Source organism: Oryzias melastigma, linkage group LG3 (genome assembly GCF_002922805.2).
Source record: "Oryzias melastigma strain HK-1 linkage group LG3, ASM292280v2, whole genome shotgun sequence".
Lineage (NCBI taxonomy): Eukaryota > Metazoa > Chordata > Actinopteri > Beloniformes > Adrianichthyidae > Oryzias > Oryzias melastigma.
Window position 1 is genome coordinate 11,640,394 of NC_050514.1, and position 19,209 is coordinate 11,659,602.

General features: G+C 38.9%; 2 protein-coding genes across 2 annotated transcripts in view; one reads left to right on the top strand and one right to left on the bottom strand.

Annotated features, from left to right (window-relative positions):
- The window catches only part of vegfd (vascular endothelial growth factor D), a 9,996-nt gene extending 9,152 nt beyond the window's left edge, over positions 1–844 (top strand). The window contains exon 8 of the mRNA XM_024295771.2: positions 594–844. Within this exon, the coding sequence (XP_024151539.1) occupies positions 594–612 (19 nt within the window). The 3' untranslated portion in view covers positions 613–844. The remainder of the gene's footprint in view (positions 1–593) is intronic.
- Positions 845–6,004: 5,160 nt separating this feature from the next.
- On the bottom strand, positions 6,005–16,512 carry grpr (gastrin-releasing peptide receptor). Its single transcript, XM_024296325.2, has 4 exons — positions 15,327–16,512; positions 9,042–9,393; positions 7,759–7,872; positions 6,005–7,572 (listed from the first exon to the last, which is right to left on the bottom strand). The coding sequence occupies exons 1-4, from the start codon at positions 15,695–15,697 to the stop codon at positions 7,291–7,293; spliced, it is 1,119 nt and encodes a 372-aa protein (XP_024152093.2). The 5' UTR covers positions 15,698–16,512; the 3' UTR covers positions 6,005–7,290.
- Between the last annotated feature and the right edge of the window lie 2,697 nt (positions 16,513–19,209).

The window sequence follows — 19,209 nt, forward strand, 5'->3', positions numbered from 1 at the left end:
GACAAATCTATCACTGTCAGCTGAACTCCTCCATCTGTGCCAGCAGGCACCAACGTTTTGATAAGGCCTCATGCAGGTCAGTTAATCCCTTAATCTCTTATTTTATTATCGATGATTTCCTACAGAGCATCCATATGAACTCAAGAATTGTAGATTAGCATTGGTTTAACCCTTTTACACTGGAGCTCCAGTGTTTATGTTCTTTGATTTATCATATTTTTTTTATTTTTATTAGCACAATCAATATAATTCCAACAGATTTTGAAGAAGAAAAACGGCTTGCCGCGGCAAGCCGTTTTTCTTCTTCAAAATCTGCTGGAATTATGTTGATTGTGTTAAGAAAAGAAAAAAATCCAGTACATTAAAGATTTTGTGTTTAAGCCACACCTCAGGTGTTAAAGGGTTAATATAAAAAAAATTAGATTTCTTCACCTCAGTAAGATGAAAAAACAAAAACTTTCAAACATATAGGATAACTTGCTAAGGAGTAAACATGCAATCAAACCAACTCTCAGAGTAAATGCTAGCAGGACTCTAAAGTGTTAAATCCATGAATCCTCTCTGCTTCTGAATCGTTTCTCGTCTCTTCACAGATGCAGACTGCCCAAGTAGAGGTCCCCTGAGGAAAAGCAAGGACAAACTGCCTATAGAAAGGGCAGCGAGAAAAGCAATGTTATTTATTTAAGGCCCTATTTATGCAAATCACTCTAACTAATTATATTAACTCAGTGACCATGTTAAGTAATTTTTAACATGCTTATTTCAATCCAAATGTGAAGAGAATGATTATGTTCTTGTGCACTGAATTAATAGTTTACATTAAAATGATATTGTTTTGATCACATTTTATAGTTGACTGATTGATTATTCATTTTAGGGAGTCATTGAATGCTCTAATTCAGATCATTTACCTAATAAAAAAAATATATTTTGGAAATATTAAAAGACCAACTAAAAAATAATAAAATAAAGTCAAGTTTGCGTTCAAGCAAGATTTGCTTCAATAATGATTCTCTCTCAGTACTCAAACATCATGAACTGTCCCATCGTTCTGTTTAAAGTGAGCCATAAAAGAGTCAGTTTTCATCATTTGTCAGAATGCTCATTTTTCTGCTGCTGCTGCTGAATGAATGAATGTATCGATTCCCAGGATGATATTTCCCTTTTCATTCCACAGTCAATAAAGGGCAAAAAAAGTAGTGCGCAGTTTTTACTTCCTCATTTCACTCAGAATTGATTTTGTGTCATCATGAAAAGGTCAAAAATATTACAGACTCTGAATCTCATCATGTCTTTCAAGGTAAGTGTAATCGCTCAAAAAGCCCTCCTCTGAGTTTGTGCATCGTGACAGCTTTACTTAGCATTTTGGAACAGCGTCGTGCGCGATTGCAGGGTCAGAAAGTGTGAGCTGGAGCTTAAGACTAGAAAGAGTTTTGTCTCCCCCTCCTGTGTTAACTTCACTCCCATCAGCTCTTCCCTCTGGCTGAGTGTTCATAAATCATGTTTTATGGGTCTTTGCAATCAAACATTTTCATATTTATCACTTTATTGCAATCAAAAGTCTCATTAAATGTCATTTTAGTGTCCAAACTAGGAATAATACAGCTCTTATTAATAAATAGAGAACTCAAATTGTACTAATTTGTTTTAGTGATAAAGTTTAAATTAAATCTTCCTAAAATGCAAACTTAACTTAAAATGTTTCATATTAAAAAAAAAAAATCTTGCAAAATAATAGTTTTTCACCCCAAAAAAACATGTGGCCCACTAAATCTGTTGGGTGATTTGTAAGGTTTAAAGCCAACTGTGTGTTTATTTAACAAAGCAACATGTTCCTCATTCGCCTGCTCGCTATTGACAGTTCTGACACTTACTTTTTTAGGCTGAGGTGCTCAAAGGCAACAGCCGTAATGGATCAATGCACTTCTGAACAAAGAGGTGCAACACCTGCTTGATTGCTGACCTTTTCATCCTTTTTGTGTTTGCTAGTTGCCATTACTCTTTTGTAATGCTTTCTTAAGGCACACAAAACGTCAATTTGAGAATGGGAACATGCGTGATGTGACAAATGTTACATAAATCCTGAGATGTCTACAGATTGTAGGAAATTATTTAAAATGAAGAGAGGAAAAAAATAACACAACAACTTCACTTATTTGATGTTTTTGGATGTTATTCTGAGTTTTTCATGTGAAATATTTAGACAATTTCATCAAGAAAGTTGTTCTAGTGAAAGAAATGTTTGCAGAGAACAACAAATATATAAATAAGTAAAGAAGGCACTTTAGATCTTCAGTTCTCTCTCAGAACATAAGGGTTTACCTGTTCAGTAACTGTCAGACAAATACACATTTTTATGCACTGATTCTTTTTAGATACTTTTTTGTCTCATCTTTCCTCATCCATTCTTTTGCTTTAGTCTGTCAAAACTGAGAAAAGTGACCTGGATTCCTTTCTTCCTCTTTACACCTGTTCATTCGCAGGTTGTCACTTCCAATCATTTCCAGCTCCTGACGGCAGGTAATTGACTGCCCCTGTCGGTTCCTCTGATGTTTTTAATGCTCTCTGTGACGACAACACTTGAGGGCAGGAGGTGAGAGAGGGGAATATGACTTCTACACATGAAGCTTGCAAACTTTTGTTTGTCTTGAAAATTGAGGCCACCGCTGTCTGTCTGAGTGTGACAAAATAATGTTTTCAGCATAAAGGATTAAACTACAATGCAAAATATTCATTTTCTTAGTTTGTTAAATAGGATGAGAGTCCATTTTATCAACAATAAAGCTGTCAGAGTGATGAAAGTATGCACAGCAGCACCTTGGAACCAAATATCATTGAGGGAAACTTAATTTTCTAACTGTTTTTGAGAAACTTTGAGATTTGAGGCAAAAAGCTCCTTCCATTAGTGAGAGCAGTGAGGATGACAGGATCTCCCTGCATGACAGTGATCCCAGACAAATCGCCCAGGCAACGAAAGAGTTGCTATGCAAAAAGCATTTCAAGGATCTGGAGCGCTCTAGTCAGACTCAGGACCTCAGTCTACATTAATAAGTCTGTCTTGCCCCAAAACATCAGAGTTCACAGGAAAGATTTGCATAAAAATGGATCAAAATAGCTGAAGCGGTGTTTAAAAAAACTGCTAAAGACCTACAGGAAATGTTTGGCCTCTGTCATTGACAACCAGGGTTACATCTCAAAGTGTTGCAGTGAAGCTTTGTTATTGAACAAATACTTATTTTCTAACAAATACTTATTTTCTGCACTTACATTCAAATACATCCTTTAAAAATCACACAATTTGATTTTCTGGATATATATATTTTTTACATTCTTCCTCTCTCAGTTAAAGTGTAAACATGCTTATGGTGAATATGACACACCTCTCTCATCTTTTTTTAAGATGATCTTGCAGATTTGGTGACTGAAAATGACTTTACTGTTTTGCCAAACTGCATTCATACATCTGTGGGATAGTTATGCTTTCTAAGTCCATCTTTAACATTAAACGATATAAATAATTCCTGGGGCAAGTATTTACAGTGGTCCTGAAGTGCAAATCACAGCAAAAAAGCAAATTCAAATATCACAACAATAAATAAAAAATAAACCAAATCACAAAAACAACAACATTGCATCTTAAAAATCAAAACTAAACATTTCGGAAACTGGAAAAGGCAGGTACTATGATGGATGATGATGTCTGATTTTCAACGTTGGACTTTTAGCAAATGTGTCTTACACTTTTAAAAGTTTCATGATTAGTATGGGGGCTGCACGGTGGCGCAGTGGTTAGCGCTCTCGCCTCACAGCGAGAAGGCCCCGGTTCGACTCCCGGCTGGGACCTTTCTGTGTGGAGTTTGCATGTTCTCCCCGTGCATGCGTGGGTTTTCACCGGGGACTCCGGCTTCCTCCCACCGTCCAAAAACATGCTTCATAGGTTAATTGGTGACTCTAAATTGCCCCTAGGTGTGAATGTGAGAGTGAATGTGTGTGTGATTGAGGCCCTGCGATGGACTGGCGACCTGTCCAGGGTGTACCCTGCCTTCGCCCTTCAGTAGCCGGGATAGGCTCCGGCACCCCCGCGACCCCACAAGGGAAGAAGCGGTCTGGAAGATGAATGAATGAATGAATGAATGAATGAATGAATGATTAGTATGGAGCAAATCCAGAATCACTTCATGCCGAATAACTTTCAGTTGAAATGATGTTATGAATTGTGCTTTATAAATAAACTTGCCTGCTTAATATGTTATTCCATTGAGTGATTTTTACTTCAAGGCCACCATAGGTATTTCATCATTGGACTGTCCACACTGGAGTTAGGATGTGTTCAGTTCCTGGCTTTGAAAACCTTCAGGCATATTGATTATTTTTCTGGAGACCAGTAATTCTTTTTGCCAGATGCAGCTCTAATTTATTGGGAGATGACCCAGAAGGTGAAGTCTGTTGTTTGTCTTTCTTTTTTTTAAGTTTCCATCATGTCTTTTCAGTCTTCTCCAGTCATCCACCTTCAGGCTTGCATGCCTTCATTAAACTGCATTTATTCTTTAAAGCAGAGTTTCAAAATGCCAAAAATCAACAGAAAGTGCAGGTCGTTGCCCCCGTGGCAAACACTGGAAAAATGCACCAACAAATCACTGACATTTATGCAGGAAGATCATCCACACCACCCAGCGCCCTTCCTGTTGATCTCATAAAGAGGGCAAATAAAACAGAGCTGAGGCTCTGAAACATTGTCCTAGGTGGATGATTGTCATCTTGTTCACCACTGCACAAAAAAATCTGTTATTCCCTCTCTGAGGGGCGACCTTCATGGCCGGCATAAACGTGGATAAAATTGAAAGAGATGCTTCTATCTGAACATCTCTGTAGTTTAAGTGTGCTGCAGCTCTGAAGCTTTTCAACACCTTTTTGTGACAAAGAATTATGTTATGTTTATATTCCATACTATATCATATACTTTGCTAATTATTTTTATATTCTAGATTATTTTTATTCAAACAGGGGATTAAAGTGAGGCTAATATATACATACAGTTTTGTCTCCTTCAGAGTCAGGTGGAATTCAAGATTTTTTTTAATCCTCAACATATTTAGCATGTCTCCGTAGCTCTTACTCTGCTTTTTTAATGGAAATTGTGCAACAAATGCCAACCTTAGTGCTTAGAAAGCTGTAACACATACATACACTGCATGAGCGCAAACATGAGAAAATAACTGCAATAACTTTTTGGATTTGGACGGCAATTAAAAGCTAAATGTCATTTAATAATATATAGTTTCCGAAAATGTTTAGTTGATGTGAAAATACTGGTTGGAAATAAACAATATCCTAGTAGAAATGGGAGTGACATCGACTGCAGCCAAGCTGATAAATTATAGCAATTCAATATTCACTTTATTGGTTCACCTGAACAGATGATAGTTTTATATACGACTTTTCTCCCGGAGTGAAAGTGACATGTAACACTGAGTGGCATTAATTACCAATAATCATTTACAACAAAGAAATAATCTGAAAAAGAAAAAGTCAAAAGTAAGACTTTTAGTGTTTGGTCAATTTGATTCATGGTTAAAAAGTGATTAAAACGCGGTGAACTTTGCTAACAGCTTCACCCGCAGTATCCCCTTTCCATCAGTCATTTTTAAAGCTAAAGGCAGTCTTCAAAAGGACACGCAAAGATGTAAAGCCTGCATGAGGGCTGACATGAGGGGATAAGACTGAAGCACAAACGATATTAAAAATAAGAGCAGGTGCTGTGGGACCTAAAAATGTTACACAAGTTCCTGAGTTAAACTGTTATTTTAATCACCATATCCCGCTGCGCTGCATTTTACCAACTGTCGGAACTCAAATAAAGAGATACCCCACGGCAAAAAATGATTTAGGTCTGCAGAAGGTAGAAGAAGCTTTCCATGCAGACAAACATCTCCTGACATTGCCAATGGTGTCTGAAAACTGCAGAGTTTTCCTTCAAAAAGGGACAGCATGAGTGAAGTCAACATTTTCCATTTATTTATTTTTATTGTTTTAATCTTAGGCTTAAAGAGAGAACAGAGTCTTAGGCAACAGAGATGCTTTAAAGACTTGGAATAAAAGAAAGCTTTGTGATTTCACCACTTTTATAAAGCACAATGCCATAAATATACCTCTGAAAATACACCACAGGTGGAACAACAGCTGACAACGTCTGTAACACGTCAATGCTTAACACAGCAACACACAGAATTAATTGTCTCAACAAACTTCAACCATAATATGCAAAAATATCCAAAATCGTCTTGAAATGGGTTCTACAGGAAGAAAGACAAAAAGATATTGACCAAGAAAAATGGAAAAGAACTTTTTTAGCAGCCATTAAGTAAAACAGGAATACCCATTTATTGTTTATTACAGCATCATACTTTTCTATCATCAAATATAATTTTTATTTAATCTAAACTAGGGTGTTCAGGACATGTTGAGAGTCCAATTTCTCAATTTCTATCCATTTTTCTGCTGGACTTCCTTCAGGTACTCAAGTTTATGTATTTGTTTGTGTAGAAGTCCACGTTGTTCTATAACAGGAAGTACAGCAGAAAGATGAGTATATAAAACCGTCAGACATACAATAACTGTGTTATTTTTGGCTATGTTACCCTGCAGTCATCATCCGAATTAACAAACAGGAAGCTGATAACAGAAGGTTAATGGAGTTTTTCTTGGTTTGTGTGTTTGGACATGCTGAGAGGAGGAACAGTGATTGTATGGTGGAAGGATGCTGAGGTTGAAAAGAGAAAGAGATGGATGGATGGAGGTTGTCGAGGAGGACATGAGAGCAGTTGATGTGACTGAAGGAGGATCCAGAGGAGAGGGTTTTAGATGGAGGCAGATGATTCATTTCGAAGGCCCCTAAAGAGGGTTGAAAGGCAGAGAAGAAGAAAGGCTGTTTTTCTGTTTCACTTTAAGCATGTCACATGACTTGAAAGTGCATTTTGTAAACATTTAAAAGCATATCTAGATTTTTTTTTCAACCTGAACACATATTCCATCACTTTTAATCCAGCTACAACCAATCATAACAAACAAGAAGCCACGCAGAGAAAAGTTGAAAGACTTTGAAAAAACACAATGTGAAACACTGAAAACTATGGCAACTTTTCCGTCGTTTTAAAGCAGCCATTAGTGAAAATCTTTACAATCACTTCATAAATAAACACCATCATCATGTCAATAATCTTTTGCTGTTTTTTTGACAATATTTAACAGAGTTGTGTGAAGAAGTATGGATGTCCTCCTCATGAACAGACTTTACACACTGTCTTCTTGGTAGATCTGTCTGCCGTTGACTGTGGTCAGGCTGGCTATGGAGTGATGTGTGCTGTGGATGGAGGTCACGCGTATGTTAAAATGTGTCGGGCTCCGCGGGGAGCGTTTGAGGATAAAATGACAGCAGCAGCACAGCTGCTGGTTAAACTGCCTCTTGAAGGTCTCGCTGAGCAGGTAAAGGGCAAACGGGTTGATGCAGGAGTTGGTGAAAGCCAGAATCCGAGCCCCGACACTGCATACGAAATGAACCATGGAAGTGTCCACCTGACAACGAGAGAACAGGTAACGAGGGGGAGCATTGTTTTAAATGCCAATCTGTTCAACTTCTATTCATTACGAGGCATGACTATTTTTGTCACTGTTAATGATCAAGTCAAGCGTGAGGTAACAATTACTGTCAGTTGCATTTACTCAAACACACCATAGAGACGAGCTTTATTCTGTTGTTACCTGTGAGTAATGATAGGAGCGATACAAGTAGATGATGTGACTGGGAAGCCAACAGATGGCAAAGAGACCAACAAACACCAGGACTGTTTTAGCCAGACGCTTCCTTGATTCAATCTGTGGAGGAGAAATGAAAGATCTCCATGTAAAACCAAAGAAGTAGCAAACATTGAATGGGGTGTTTCTCCATCAAAAATAAAAACAAATGGCACTGAACTCTCAATGATAAAAATGATTAAAAATGTATATCAGAGTCAGCCAGAATAGACAAAGTAATAAATTATTGTACGTAATTAAAAAGATAAATGCTAGATTTGATTAAATATTGAAACAAACTAAGAAGTCAGTGACAAACTAAGGCTGTATAATTGTTTGTAATAAATCAAAACAAGGCCGCTTTAAGTTCAAGGAATATCTGCTCTTATTCCCACAAAACTGAGTTTTACAAATGTAATGATGAAGAATGTAGACACTAATATCTTGCAAAAGTTTAAAAGACTACTGTATATGCAGAGACAACAACCATGAAGTGTTGCACACATAAAAATTCTGTATTGTTTTTTTCTTTTGGCTGTTGTGAAAACTCAGCATGCACCCCATGATTCAGCTTCAGTTTGCAGCAGATGCCCATCTTAGCAATTGACTGTATAATAGGTCAGTTTCTTATTTGCAAAACTTGCAATGAAGAAAAAATATAGTGAAAAAAAAACTGCTTTACCAAGGGCATATTAAAAAATGGTAGCAAAGCAAGAATGGTTATTCTGACAAATAGAATGATCAGGTAATAGCTGTTTATTTCTCTGCAGAAGTCTATGGGATTTTGCCTTCTTGGAACCAGCAGGTATTTCCTGTGTGGAGGGACCACTCAGTCCAGTTCTCTAGTACAATCAATGATCTTAACTCTATTTATCTGGCCTCATAACTCTAAATCCATCCAATCCTTCAGAAATTTGAAGACATGAGAAAGTGCTCCATGTGGTTGTAGTGACTCACAGGCCCAACCCTGTGTGGCTTATGAGATCAGATGAGATTTGGGAGGGAGGGGGTTATGGCCACGCTCATACATTGTGATATGAGATTTTAGAATTTTTTTAACTGAATTTTTAAATTTCACTTGCAGGCAGACGCTTCCCTTAAGCCCAAAATTATCATTTTTGGAATCATGAGTGCAAAAGGGAGCCACTGTGTGTTCATCACCTGTTAGATGTGTTAGAATTTCACCTACAGTCATATCAGGATGTATTTTCCACTGCACAAAAACAACCGCCTCATGCAAATGTGCTAACCTGACGTCTCATGTGCACATTTCCCTCCACTGGAAGAGTAGAGGCGCTCCTTATAAGGCTTTGGGCAATGACAGTGTAGTACATGGAAATCACCAGCAGGGGGATGACATAGAAAATGAGAAAGGAGGCCATTGAGTGTATTTGAGGGTGCAGTTTTCCAGCGTGGGGATAGGGAGCGCAGGTGACAAAGCTCTCATTTGTAGAGGTGATGGTAAAGGTGTGCAGGTCAGAATACACGGCCTCAGGAATGGCCAGGATCAAAGAGAAAACCCAGATGGATGTGGCCCGCAGGACGATGCTGGTAGTGGTGACAGAAGTTTGGATATCCAGGGGTTTCACTATGGCCCTGTACCTGTAATGGACAGACATAAAAAGAGACATGCACACATAGTTGGCTCATTCAGCTGAATAGTGGTCTGAAGCTATGCATGTGTGTTCTTGTCGCCTCATTGCAACATCAGTTTTAGGCTAAACCACTTTTCAGGACCAGTTTTCCTTACAGAAACCAAAGACTGATCCTCAAAAGATCAAATATTGTTACCTGTTCCGTGTCAGTGCTGCAGTTAAAATTAGCCGGCGGCATGAACTAATAGTAAAGTGAGCATAATATACCCAGGCTTGCAGAGTGGGGCTTTTATTTAGCAGTTCCCTCTTAAAAAGAAATAAAAAATAAACACAGCAGGAGTTGTTTTTTACAGGCTGTTTTTCTGCTGCAGTGACATATGGTGTGTGTGACGATGCTCCGTGTCAGACGACTCTGTTTTCTTGTTTTCAGCATCATCTCTCCCTCACAAACCCCACTTTTGTCCTGCAATAACAACGTCCTCTTGACCAGTCATGATAGTTTTCAGAAGAGTGAGACATAAGATTGACTTAGGTGCTCTTTCAGCCCCTTGTGGATGAAAAACACCTTATGGCTGCAGAATGAAGCAGATATTTGGCCTCGCAGTCCTGCTTGTGAAACCAAATAGATCCGTTTTTATGCATTGCACGCTTTGATCACTTAGGGTTTCGCTCCTTTTGGTTCTGCGACACTGTCATTCTAGATCCCATGAGGGCGAGAATGATCCGTCCTCACGGATGATGTTTTAGCTGCCAGTATCTTGGGTAAGAACTGATAGGCAGCAGCTGCATATATTAATTTTTTCATATATTTTTTAATTCCATTATTTTTTTCTTCATTATAGTTTGCATGCAGGCTGCGTACAAGAACAAATCTGGATTTTTTAAAGCAAAAATGTTCAAAATTATGTCAAACCTTGAGTTCTTGTAGTTGAATTACATGAATGAAGTTTTCTAAAACAACTTATTTTATAACAAGAGTTTATCACAGTGTGTGGGGAAGATAGCATAATCAAAACAATGTCAAATTCAAATTGCCAACTAATTTTACAGCAGCCACACACTCATTAATTTCATCTTTATCTCACTTAAATTACAATGTTTGCAGCCACTGGACCCTCAGGACAACATGTCACTCATCTGCAATGTAACAACTCCTGGGGATAAACAAAATTTACAAAGGCACTTTAGGCATCCACTGTCAACAAAATGATGTCCCTTTTTGATCCAAGAAATGACCGAGATCACGCTTCAGAGACTGAATGCCTCTTCTTGTTGGGCTATTCTTTATTCTTCCAGAAAAGCTGTAAAACACGCCTGAAGGCAGCAGGAAAAAAGAAAAAGCAAAATGCTTTGTTTTGCTTGTAAAGCTGAAATCCTAAGAAAAAACAGTTTAAAAACTGTTTTTTCAGTCCTCCAGTTTATCCGTCTGTCTGTGCCTGACTCTTCGTCTTTGTCTTTTGACTGCTCCTTTCAGGGCTTGCCACAGCGAATCATCCGCCTCCATCCAGCTCTGCATCCTCCTCACTCACACCAGCTGTTCCCATGTCCTCCTTCACTGCTTCCATGAACCTTCGGTCTTTTTTCCTAGAAGTTCCATCCTCAGCATCCTTTCTGCTAACACAATCACTGTCCCTCCTCCCAATCCTTCAATCTGCTTCAAAATGTATCTCCAAAACAGGAACTGTTCTTCTGAGGCTTTCATTCCTGATTCTTTCCATCTTCATCACTCCCAAAGAGAACCTCAACATCTTCATCTCTGCTACCCCCAGCTCTGCCTCCTGCCTCTTTCTCAGAGTCGAAAACCGTGGGACTGCAACCTTTTAACACTTGAGTCATGTGGGTCGATTTCTCACTGACCAGCAACTAGTTAGAGCTACAAAGTCTTACATCACTCTTTAGAAAAATATTTCAATTAGTGTTATTGATACTGTTGTGATATATATGTAAGAATCTAAAAGAGTCTTTGTCAGAAAACAAAACCTAAAGGAAAGAGATTTCAAAATATGACTTCCTTTCAAAATAAAAGACAATGTGTCACAATGGATCATGTCAATGTAGATAAAAGATATACATTTACCATTTGTGGCGCATTTTGGCTAGAAATTTGTAAATCTAATCAACCAAAATTAAATCAGAGCTGTGCTTTATGACATCAGATTAATTTCATGAAGTACATGGTGCATAAAAACCTGTCAAAAAGTTTTAGTTTGACTTTTCAAACATACTGTTAGTGAATATGTTGAATAAAGTTTTAGTTAGTTTCCTTAGCCCCTTACTAAATTTTTCATTTACAGTTACTTTTTTAAATGATAAACGTCATATATATATATATATATTATCCAGAGAGCCACAATGGAGGTTTAGGAGAGCCAGATGTGGCTTTGGAGCCTCAGGTTCCTGACCCCTGGTGGAAACCAACAACATGGTTGCTCTTACCCTGTGTGCTTTTCCTTTCATTCTTGCTGACACTCTTTTGTCACGTGTCACACCTGAAACCTTCCTTCATCTGTTCCCACCAGCTTGGACACACCTCTTCACTTCTTCTCCCGCACACACTCCCAGTTTCAAAAATCTCTGCCAACCGTTCAATTCAAGCCCTTTCCATTTGCACTCATTAACTCTGTCTTGCTGCAGCTTCTATCAGTCTATTAGTGTCTAAAAGCCAAAATGGAAAGAAAACTGGAAAATAAATAACTCTCTAGGCATTATGCAGTCCATGTAACTCGTGACTGCAGTTGGACTGATGTTGGCAAAGACTGCCGAGATAGGACTTCAAGTGACAAAATCACTAATAAGTGCCACTGATGGAAATTCAGGCAATTTGTTGATTGAACAGATGAAAAAAAAATCAATAATGAAAAGTAACACAAATGGTCCAAAAATAGACTTCGCATTAAACCACAAGATGGCAACAGTATCTTGGCAACACCACTCAAGCCATGGAGACACCACAACAGCTAAAAGTCAATAAGGACAACCATAATAAATAATTGAAATAAAATAAAAAATCTCCAATGCAAATACTACTTACACTCTAATTAGTTGGGTTTTTTTTTCATGGTTGTTTGTATATTTATTATTGTTGTTTTAGTATTTTGCCGCACCTCCTGCTGGGTTTTTTCTCCACCTTCTGACCATGAGTGTGGAAGAATAGTCCCACCACCAGAGGCCGAACTTAAAGATCCACTTCAGTAAAAACTGTGTTTTGGGTGTTTTTAACATGTTCGTTCAGCATTTTCCTCGTGACGGAGGAAATGTATAACAGAATTGAATATTAAAACTACGTTTCGGAGTATTTCTCCATTCAAGCTGTGTTGGATCAGGAGCAGATAAAAACCTATGGATTGAAAAAGCTGTCACGCAGTAACTGCCATGGGCGGACCAAAGTCTGTCTCCGCTCCAAGTCCACCACCCGCAGACAAATAGATACTTTAATGTCTCAATTTTAATTTTTTATCTCCCATCTGGCTCAAAACTATAGCTAAAATCGCTCTGATATTGCTCTCTCTTTTTTTTTTCTACATGTTAGGTTGGGGCATAAGGACTATAGCTTTCTCTGTATTCAAACAATGGGTTGGAGTTATGAGGAGCTGTAAACTAAAAGGAGAGAGTTTAAACAAAGGGATGCTGGGATATCAACGTAGGGCTACTTCTGCACACAGTCCCACTCACAGGCGAATTTCAATGAGCTCCTGTTGCACGGCAGAACACATGCCTCAAAATATAACAGGGTATTTGATGTTTGCCAAATCATATCTAAAATTAAAAGACCACTGGGAATAATTTTAAATTAGAAAAACATGGTTGGAGTAAAACTTTAAGCAACATCTTTGCATGTAGAATGGAGATGGAAATGTCAGTGATTACAGCTACAATAACTGCTGCGTTTAAACCACTTCAATGATCAAACAAACACTCACCAAAAGATGATGCAAAACCGTTTAAAAGCTCATTAAAAACAGCACTTTAAAAATTGTAAATCCTAAAGATTGCAAGCAAAGCTTGTGTGCCAGAAAAAGGAAAAGATTTGGTTTTAGTCATTTGGTGCACCTGCTGCTCACATGGTCAGCAGGTAAAGTTTGAACAATTGTGTTGGGATTGAAGGAAATTATGGGTCACAATTTCCTTCTTTTATAAATAACATTGTTTGTGCTTCCTGTGCTTAAGGACATCATACAGAAACATTCACAAGCCCTTTCTTCTGCAGGTTAGAGAAATCAATCCGCCCTGTCACACATCTCTCTCCTCTGTTGTAAGTCTTCATTAGCTAGAAGGTGCTACCTGACTTTACAGCTGAAAATGTTAAGGCATCATGTGGCAATAAAACCAGGCGAGAATGAGTCTTCTGCAAAACATCGATCAGAAATGTTTACATAAGAAATATCAGTCTCTACAGAAAACAAAAAGCCAGAGCTGTGGCAGCAAAACAGATGGAAAGAGAATGGAGTTATACAATGTAGCTAATGTTAAGAGGATTAAAAAATAAATGAAAGCCCCAAAAGTCAAAGTATAAGAGGCTTCTCATAATATATAAAAGTAAAAAAAAAAACTCAAGAGGGTTTGAGCTCAGTTGTTCCTTTGTGAGCATTTACTTCACAATCCAGACTGAAAAGCCATACATGGCCTTAAAGGACTTTTAAAAAATGTTCCTCAATAAAGATCTGCACATGAATTCTTCAGGTAGTAAAGTGCATGAAGAAAATAAAAAAGGAACCTCTGAGACTGAAAAAGCATCTGAAATCAGCACCTCTTAACTGCCACAAAAGGCTCGTCGCACAGGAGGAGGAGGAGGCACTTGTCATAAAAGTAAGAAAATGTACTGCTGCATCAGACAAGTCACAGCACGTACATTCCTCATGACAGCCAAAAAAAAAAAAAAAAAAACACATTCCCACACTGATAGACAAGTTACACAGATACCAGATACCTTTACAATAAAAACAGAAAATTCCAAAAATTGTGTGAGATTATATCAAAACAGAACTATTGATGGATAACCAGCTGCAAAGTAAATGTAAATTAAACCACATTTGCTCCAAACTTACCTTAATTCAGTATCTACTTAAAAGCAAAAACACACGTGCACACAAAAAATGAAGCTGGAAATTAAAAATAAAGGGCATTGAGGGGTTAACTGACTCAAAAGAACACAGCAAAAATCCTCAAAAAAATACAAGACCGCTTAAAAAAAAGAAGTGGATGTGTGGAGACAAGTGAGGGGTGTGACCTTTCAAGATAAAAGCATGGCTCCAGCAACTTCCAGGAACAATAAATTCTCACTGAGAAAAATGCAATACTTGGAAAACAAACCAAATTCCTAAAAAACTCCTAGAAAAGCCACGTCAGGTTACCTGAGGGGGTGAGAGGATAGATTTTATGTTTCAAATCTGCTTTGCTTCTGAGAGTTCAAAGTGAAGGCGAATCCAGGAAATATTTCATTTAAAATATCCTTTTTTCTCTATAATTAGCTGGTTATACTCCAGGCGTGGCTTACTGGGCAGGTTATCTAGGAGTCAGTGCCAACCTGGAGGGCACGGGGAGGTGGCAAAAATGGGTAGAAACACCAGCACATCAGAACAACGTATGCAACATCAACCAAATGTATGGTTCTGTTCATTACAGTTTTCTCATATAATTTCCCAGCTGCCTAATTTCATTTTTTTCTTTTGCAATTAATTTATTATTTATAAAAGCAAGGCACTATTTTATCATTTTAATGAAGAGGAACTACTCATTTTGTTGCTTCAAAAGTTGGGTTTATTTGGAATTAAATGGCACTCTGCTGTTCCCAAACATTTTTATGTTGGACACTATAAATTAACAAAGGACATGTCCCTTCTTCATTTTTTGACAAAAACGACCGATCAAATTTTCATGCTCAATCGTTCACACACATTTGGTTTTTATTTTTAAAAAATGAAATATAGATCAATAGCTTACCTGTCTGCAGAGAGGGCCGTGAGCGTGAAAACAGACACCCCGACCGACGTGAGCTGAATGAACGGGATGACTTTACAGCCCACTCTCCCGAACAGCCACTCATCTGACAGGTAACGGCTCGCATCCACCGGAGCGCAGGTCACCAGCAGCAGCACATCCCCGAGCGCAAGGCTCGACATGAACAGATTCGGCACATTGCGGGCGGATTTGGAAGAGCAAAACGTCTTGATAAGAGTAATGTTGCCGACGAGCCCCAAAACACTGATTACACCGTAAATGGACGCAATGACCACGCCGGTGCTCCACATTTCTGGTGCCGAGCTGTGGAGAGGAGTGACGTTGCGCGACGCACCGGGGCAGAGATGCTCCATCTGTCCCAACGTCAAGCCAAGACGTTATGATGTTTAGGAAAATCAAACATGAATGGGTTTCAGAATAACTTTAATATAGACATAAAAACGAGTGAACAACAGGTGAGAGGAAACTTTGTCGCGTGCGCATGACAACCCAGAAGGACTTCCAAGATGCGCGTAAACTCACAAGAAAATAGAAATGTGCCCAAATCATCATTAATGTTTTCAATACAAAAACTTTCCAAACCAATTAAGATGTTAATTTGTCTGAAGGAATCCTACAAGCACAAATAAAAAAACATTTAAGGGGAAATATTATTTTACAAATGTGACACTTTAAATCACTCCCTATTGCTAATTCTACACACTAGTAAAAAAATAAAGATCAATATTTCTCAAGATAAAACATAAAAGATTCGTGCGAAGTTACAATCCGTCACCTCATAAAACTGACTTGTTTGTCATGAAGCTGAAAAATGGCATCAAAATTATGGATTCTTGCAATATTTTCTCATATTGCTGATCACTGACAGATAATGCAGCTTAAAGAAAATTCTCCTTCAAGTTCTAACTGAAAAGTTTACACAACAAATAAGAAAAAACACATTTGTAGTCACTAAATCAAAATAGAATCAGTCATTGATCACAAATCTCAACCAGTACCTTTTAAAAAATATATGATTGTGTTCTTCAGACTGGAAGAGTCAATCTGCATAATTTGGTCTAGATCGAGTCCTAAACCTTGAGTTTGGTCTGTATTCAGACTGACTTCAACCAGATTAATCTGTTTGGAACCAAGGATTGTAAACAAAACCACATGACTATAGATCTCTTCACTAATTTTCCAGGAATTATGATGGTGGAGTAAAGCAAGAGAGAAAGAATAATTAAAGCTTTGTAATCCTTGACAGGATAGTTCACTTAATCAAACTTTATATTTCGCTGATCAATTTTGATCGTCTGTATCAATGTCAGATTCAACACTTTTTACTGCTACTTTGGTAGAGTGGAGTCATGGTGCAAGATGGTTACTGAGTTAAGAAGGTAAGTGTTGATGACATATAGATTATCAGGAACACAGTGGGAGAAACAACATGTGAACTGGAGCTCAGTTCAATTAGACACTAACTGAGACCATCTTGAAGATGGATCCGAGAGCAGTTCCTGGTCCCCTGGTCAGCTTGGGTCCATTCAGATGAAAAGTTTCTTCAGAGTTATTGATGGAAACAACTTTTCATGAACCAAACATGTCCAATCTGAATACACCCTAAGAAAAGTCATCCAGCTCATAATGGAGTGAAGAACCTGTGCCAAATATTTAACATTTTCTTCAGGAAAATACCACTTATGAAAAGGATATAATTACAAAGCAAGTTCAAAATACTTGTTTGCTATAGACTCCAGATATATGTATTCAGTCTTCATTCAAACCCTTCAGATGTATCAAGAAGACAGTGAAGCCTCTCAAGCCCTCCACATGTCACTCATAGAGGTGTTGTGCCTTTGCAGATTCCTCACATTTGCCTCCTGCAACTCTCTGCGCTTGACAAACACTCAGATAGATGGCTTCCTCAGACAGTGACAGACCTCTGGCTGCTGCAGAATAAAGAGACTCCACAGGCGTGACAGCAGAGAAAGGGCTGCTGTTCCATCAGCCAGTGGTCAAGAAAAGAAATAATCCGCAAAATGACCTCTTACAGACTCGCTGAAGCAGCCATTCAGCTGAGAGTACACAGGCACAGACAGCAGTGAGCTGTCATCCAGCCAGGTGCTTTAATCCACACATCTCTAATCTGGCTATTGAGTTGTTGTTGTTTTCAAGAACTACCACATTTCATGTAATATTAAACTGAAAGCCAATATGTGGCTAGATATGCAAGTAACATGAACAGCAAAGGAAAGCAAGAGATACTGTCATGCTCTCCCGTCAGACCTCCAGCAGCTGTTATCTTATCATTACCATCTTCCTGCACCATCAAAAGAAATCCTCAATGCTCTCACACCCCTCAACCCTTACATACCCAACATAGTTAAACCAAAAATGACAGATAAGATTAAGAATATTAAAACATGGTTTGAGAGGAGTCATGACTATTGACTTCCATACGTCTTTTTAAGAAGATGCTCAAGACACACTGTGTTAATTTTGCTTTTAGGTAACTCTTCTTATCTATTTATTTATTTTTTAAATAATTTATATTACAAATTCCATCTATCCATCTTCTTCTGCTCATCCAGGACCGGGTCGCAGGGGCAGCAGTCCAAGCAAAGATGCCCAGACTTCTCTCTCCCCGGCCACTTCCTCCAGCTCCTCTGGGGGGACCCCAAGGCGTTCCCAGGCCAGCCGAGAGACATAGTCTCTTCAGCATGTCTTGGGTCTTCTCCAGGGCCTCCGCCCAGTGGGACATGCCCGGAACACCTCACCAGGGAGGCGTCCAGGAGGCATCCGGACCAGATGCCCGAGCCACCTCAACTGGCTGCTCTCGATGCGGAGGAGAAGCGGCTCTACTCCGAGCTCCCTCCGGGTACCGAGCTTCTCACCCTATCTCTGAGGGAGCGCCCAGCCACCCTCCGGAGAAAACTCATTTCAGTCGCTTGTAGTCGGGATCTCGTTCTTTCGGTCCTGACCCAGAGCTCATGACCATAAGTGAGTACTGGAACAAAGATCGACCGGTAAATCGAGAGCTTTGCTTTCTGGCTCAGCTCTCTTTTCACCCCCACGGACCGGTCCAGCGACCGTAAGATGGTGGACGCAGCTCCAATCCACCTGTCGATCTCACGCTCAGATCTTCCATCACTCGTAAACAAGACCCCAAGATATTTAAACTCCTCCACCTGAGGCAGGAGCACTCCACCCACCGAGAGAGGACAAACTACCTTTCTCCGGTCGAGAACCATGACCTCAGACTTGGCGGTGCTGACCCTCATCCCAGCTGCTTCACACTCGGCTGCAAACCGCTCCAATACATGCTGGAGGTCCTGGCTCGATGAAGCCAACAGAACAACATCATCTGCAAAGAGCAGAGATGAAATCCTGTGGTCCCACCAGATCCCCTCCAGCCCCTGGCTGCGCCTAGAAATTCTGTCCATAAAAACTATGAACAGAACCGGTGATAAAGGGCAGCCCTGTCAGAGTCCAACATGCACCGGAGACAGTTCTGACTTACTGCCGGCCATGCGAACCAAGCTCCTGCTCCGGTCATACAGAGAAATAAAAAATAAGTTAAAGTTTAAAAATAAGTTTAATTTTTTTTTTAATTCATAGAATAGATAAAATACAAAAATATATTACAAATTATTTTTGTATTTTATCTATGCTATGAATTTAATTTTTCTTTTCATTTATTTATCTACATACATTTTATTTATTTGCTTTCAACCTTTTCTTTTCTGTTTTTAATTGTAAGGCACTTCGAGCTACGCATGTATGTATGAGAAGCGCATAAATAAAGTTGAGTATAAATAAAGTTGATTTGATTTACAGACTTGTATCAACATTTTTACAGACAGTCATAAAGTGATACACATGA

What these genes read in the sequence shown, in the direction of transcription:
- grpr (XM_024296325.2), bottom strand. Translation starts at nt 15,697, where the DNA reads ATGGAGCATCTCTGCCCCGGTGCGTCGCGCAACGTCACTCCTCTCCAC. An exon ending in ACGGCCCTCTCTGCAGACAG is followed by an intron (nt 9,394 to 15,326) that starts GTAAGCTATTGA and finishes TGTCCATTACAG; the next exon opens with GTACAGGGCCATAGTGAAAC. An exon ending in ATGTGCACATGAGACGTCAG is followed by an intron (nt 7,873 to 9,041) that starts GTTAGCACATTT and finishes TCTCCTCCACAG; the next exon opens with ATTGAATCAAGGAAGCGTCT.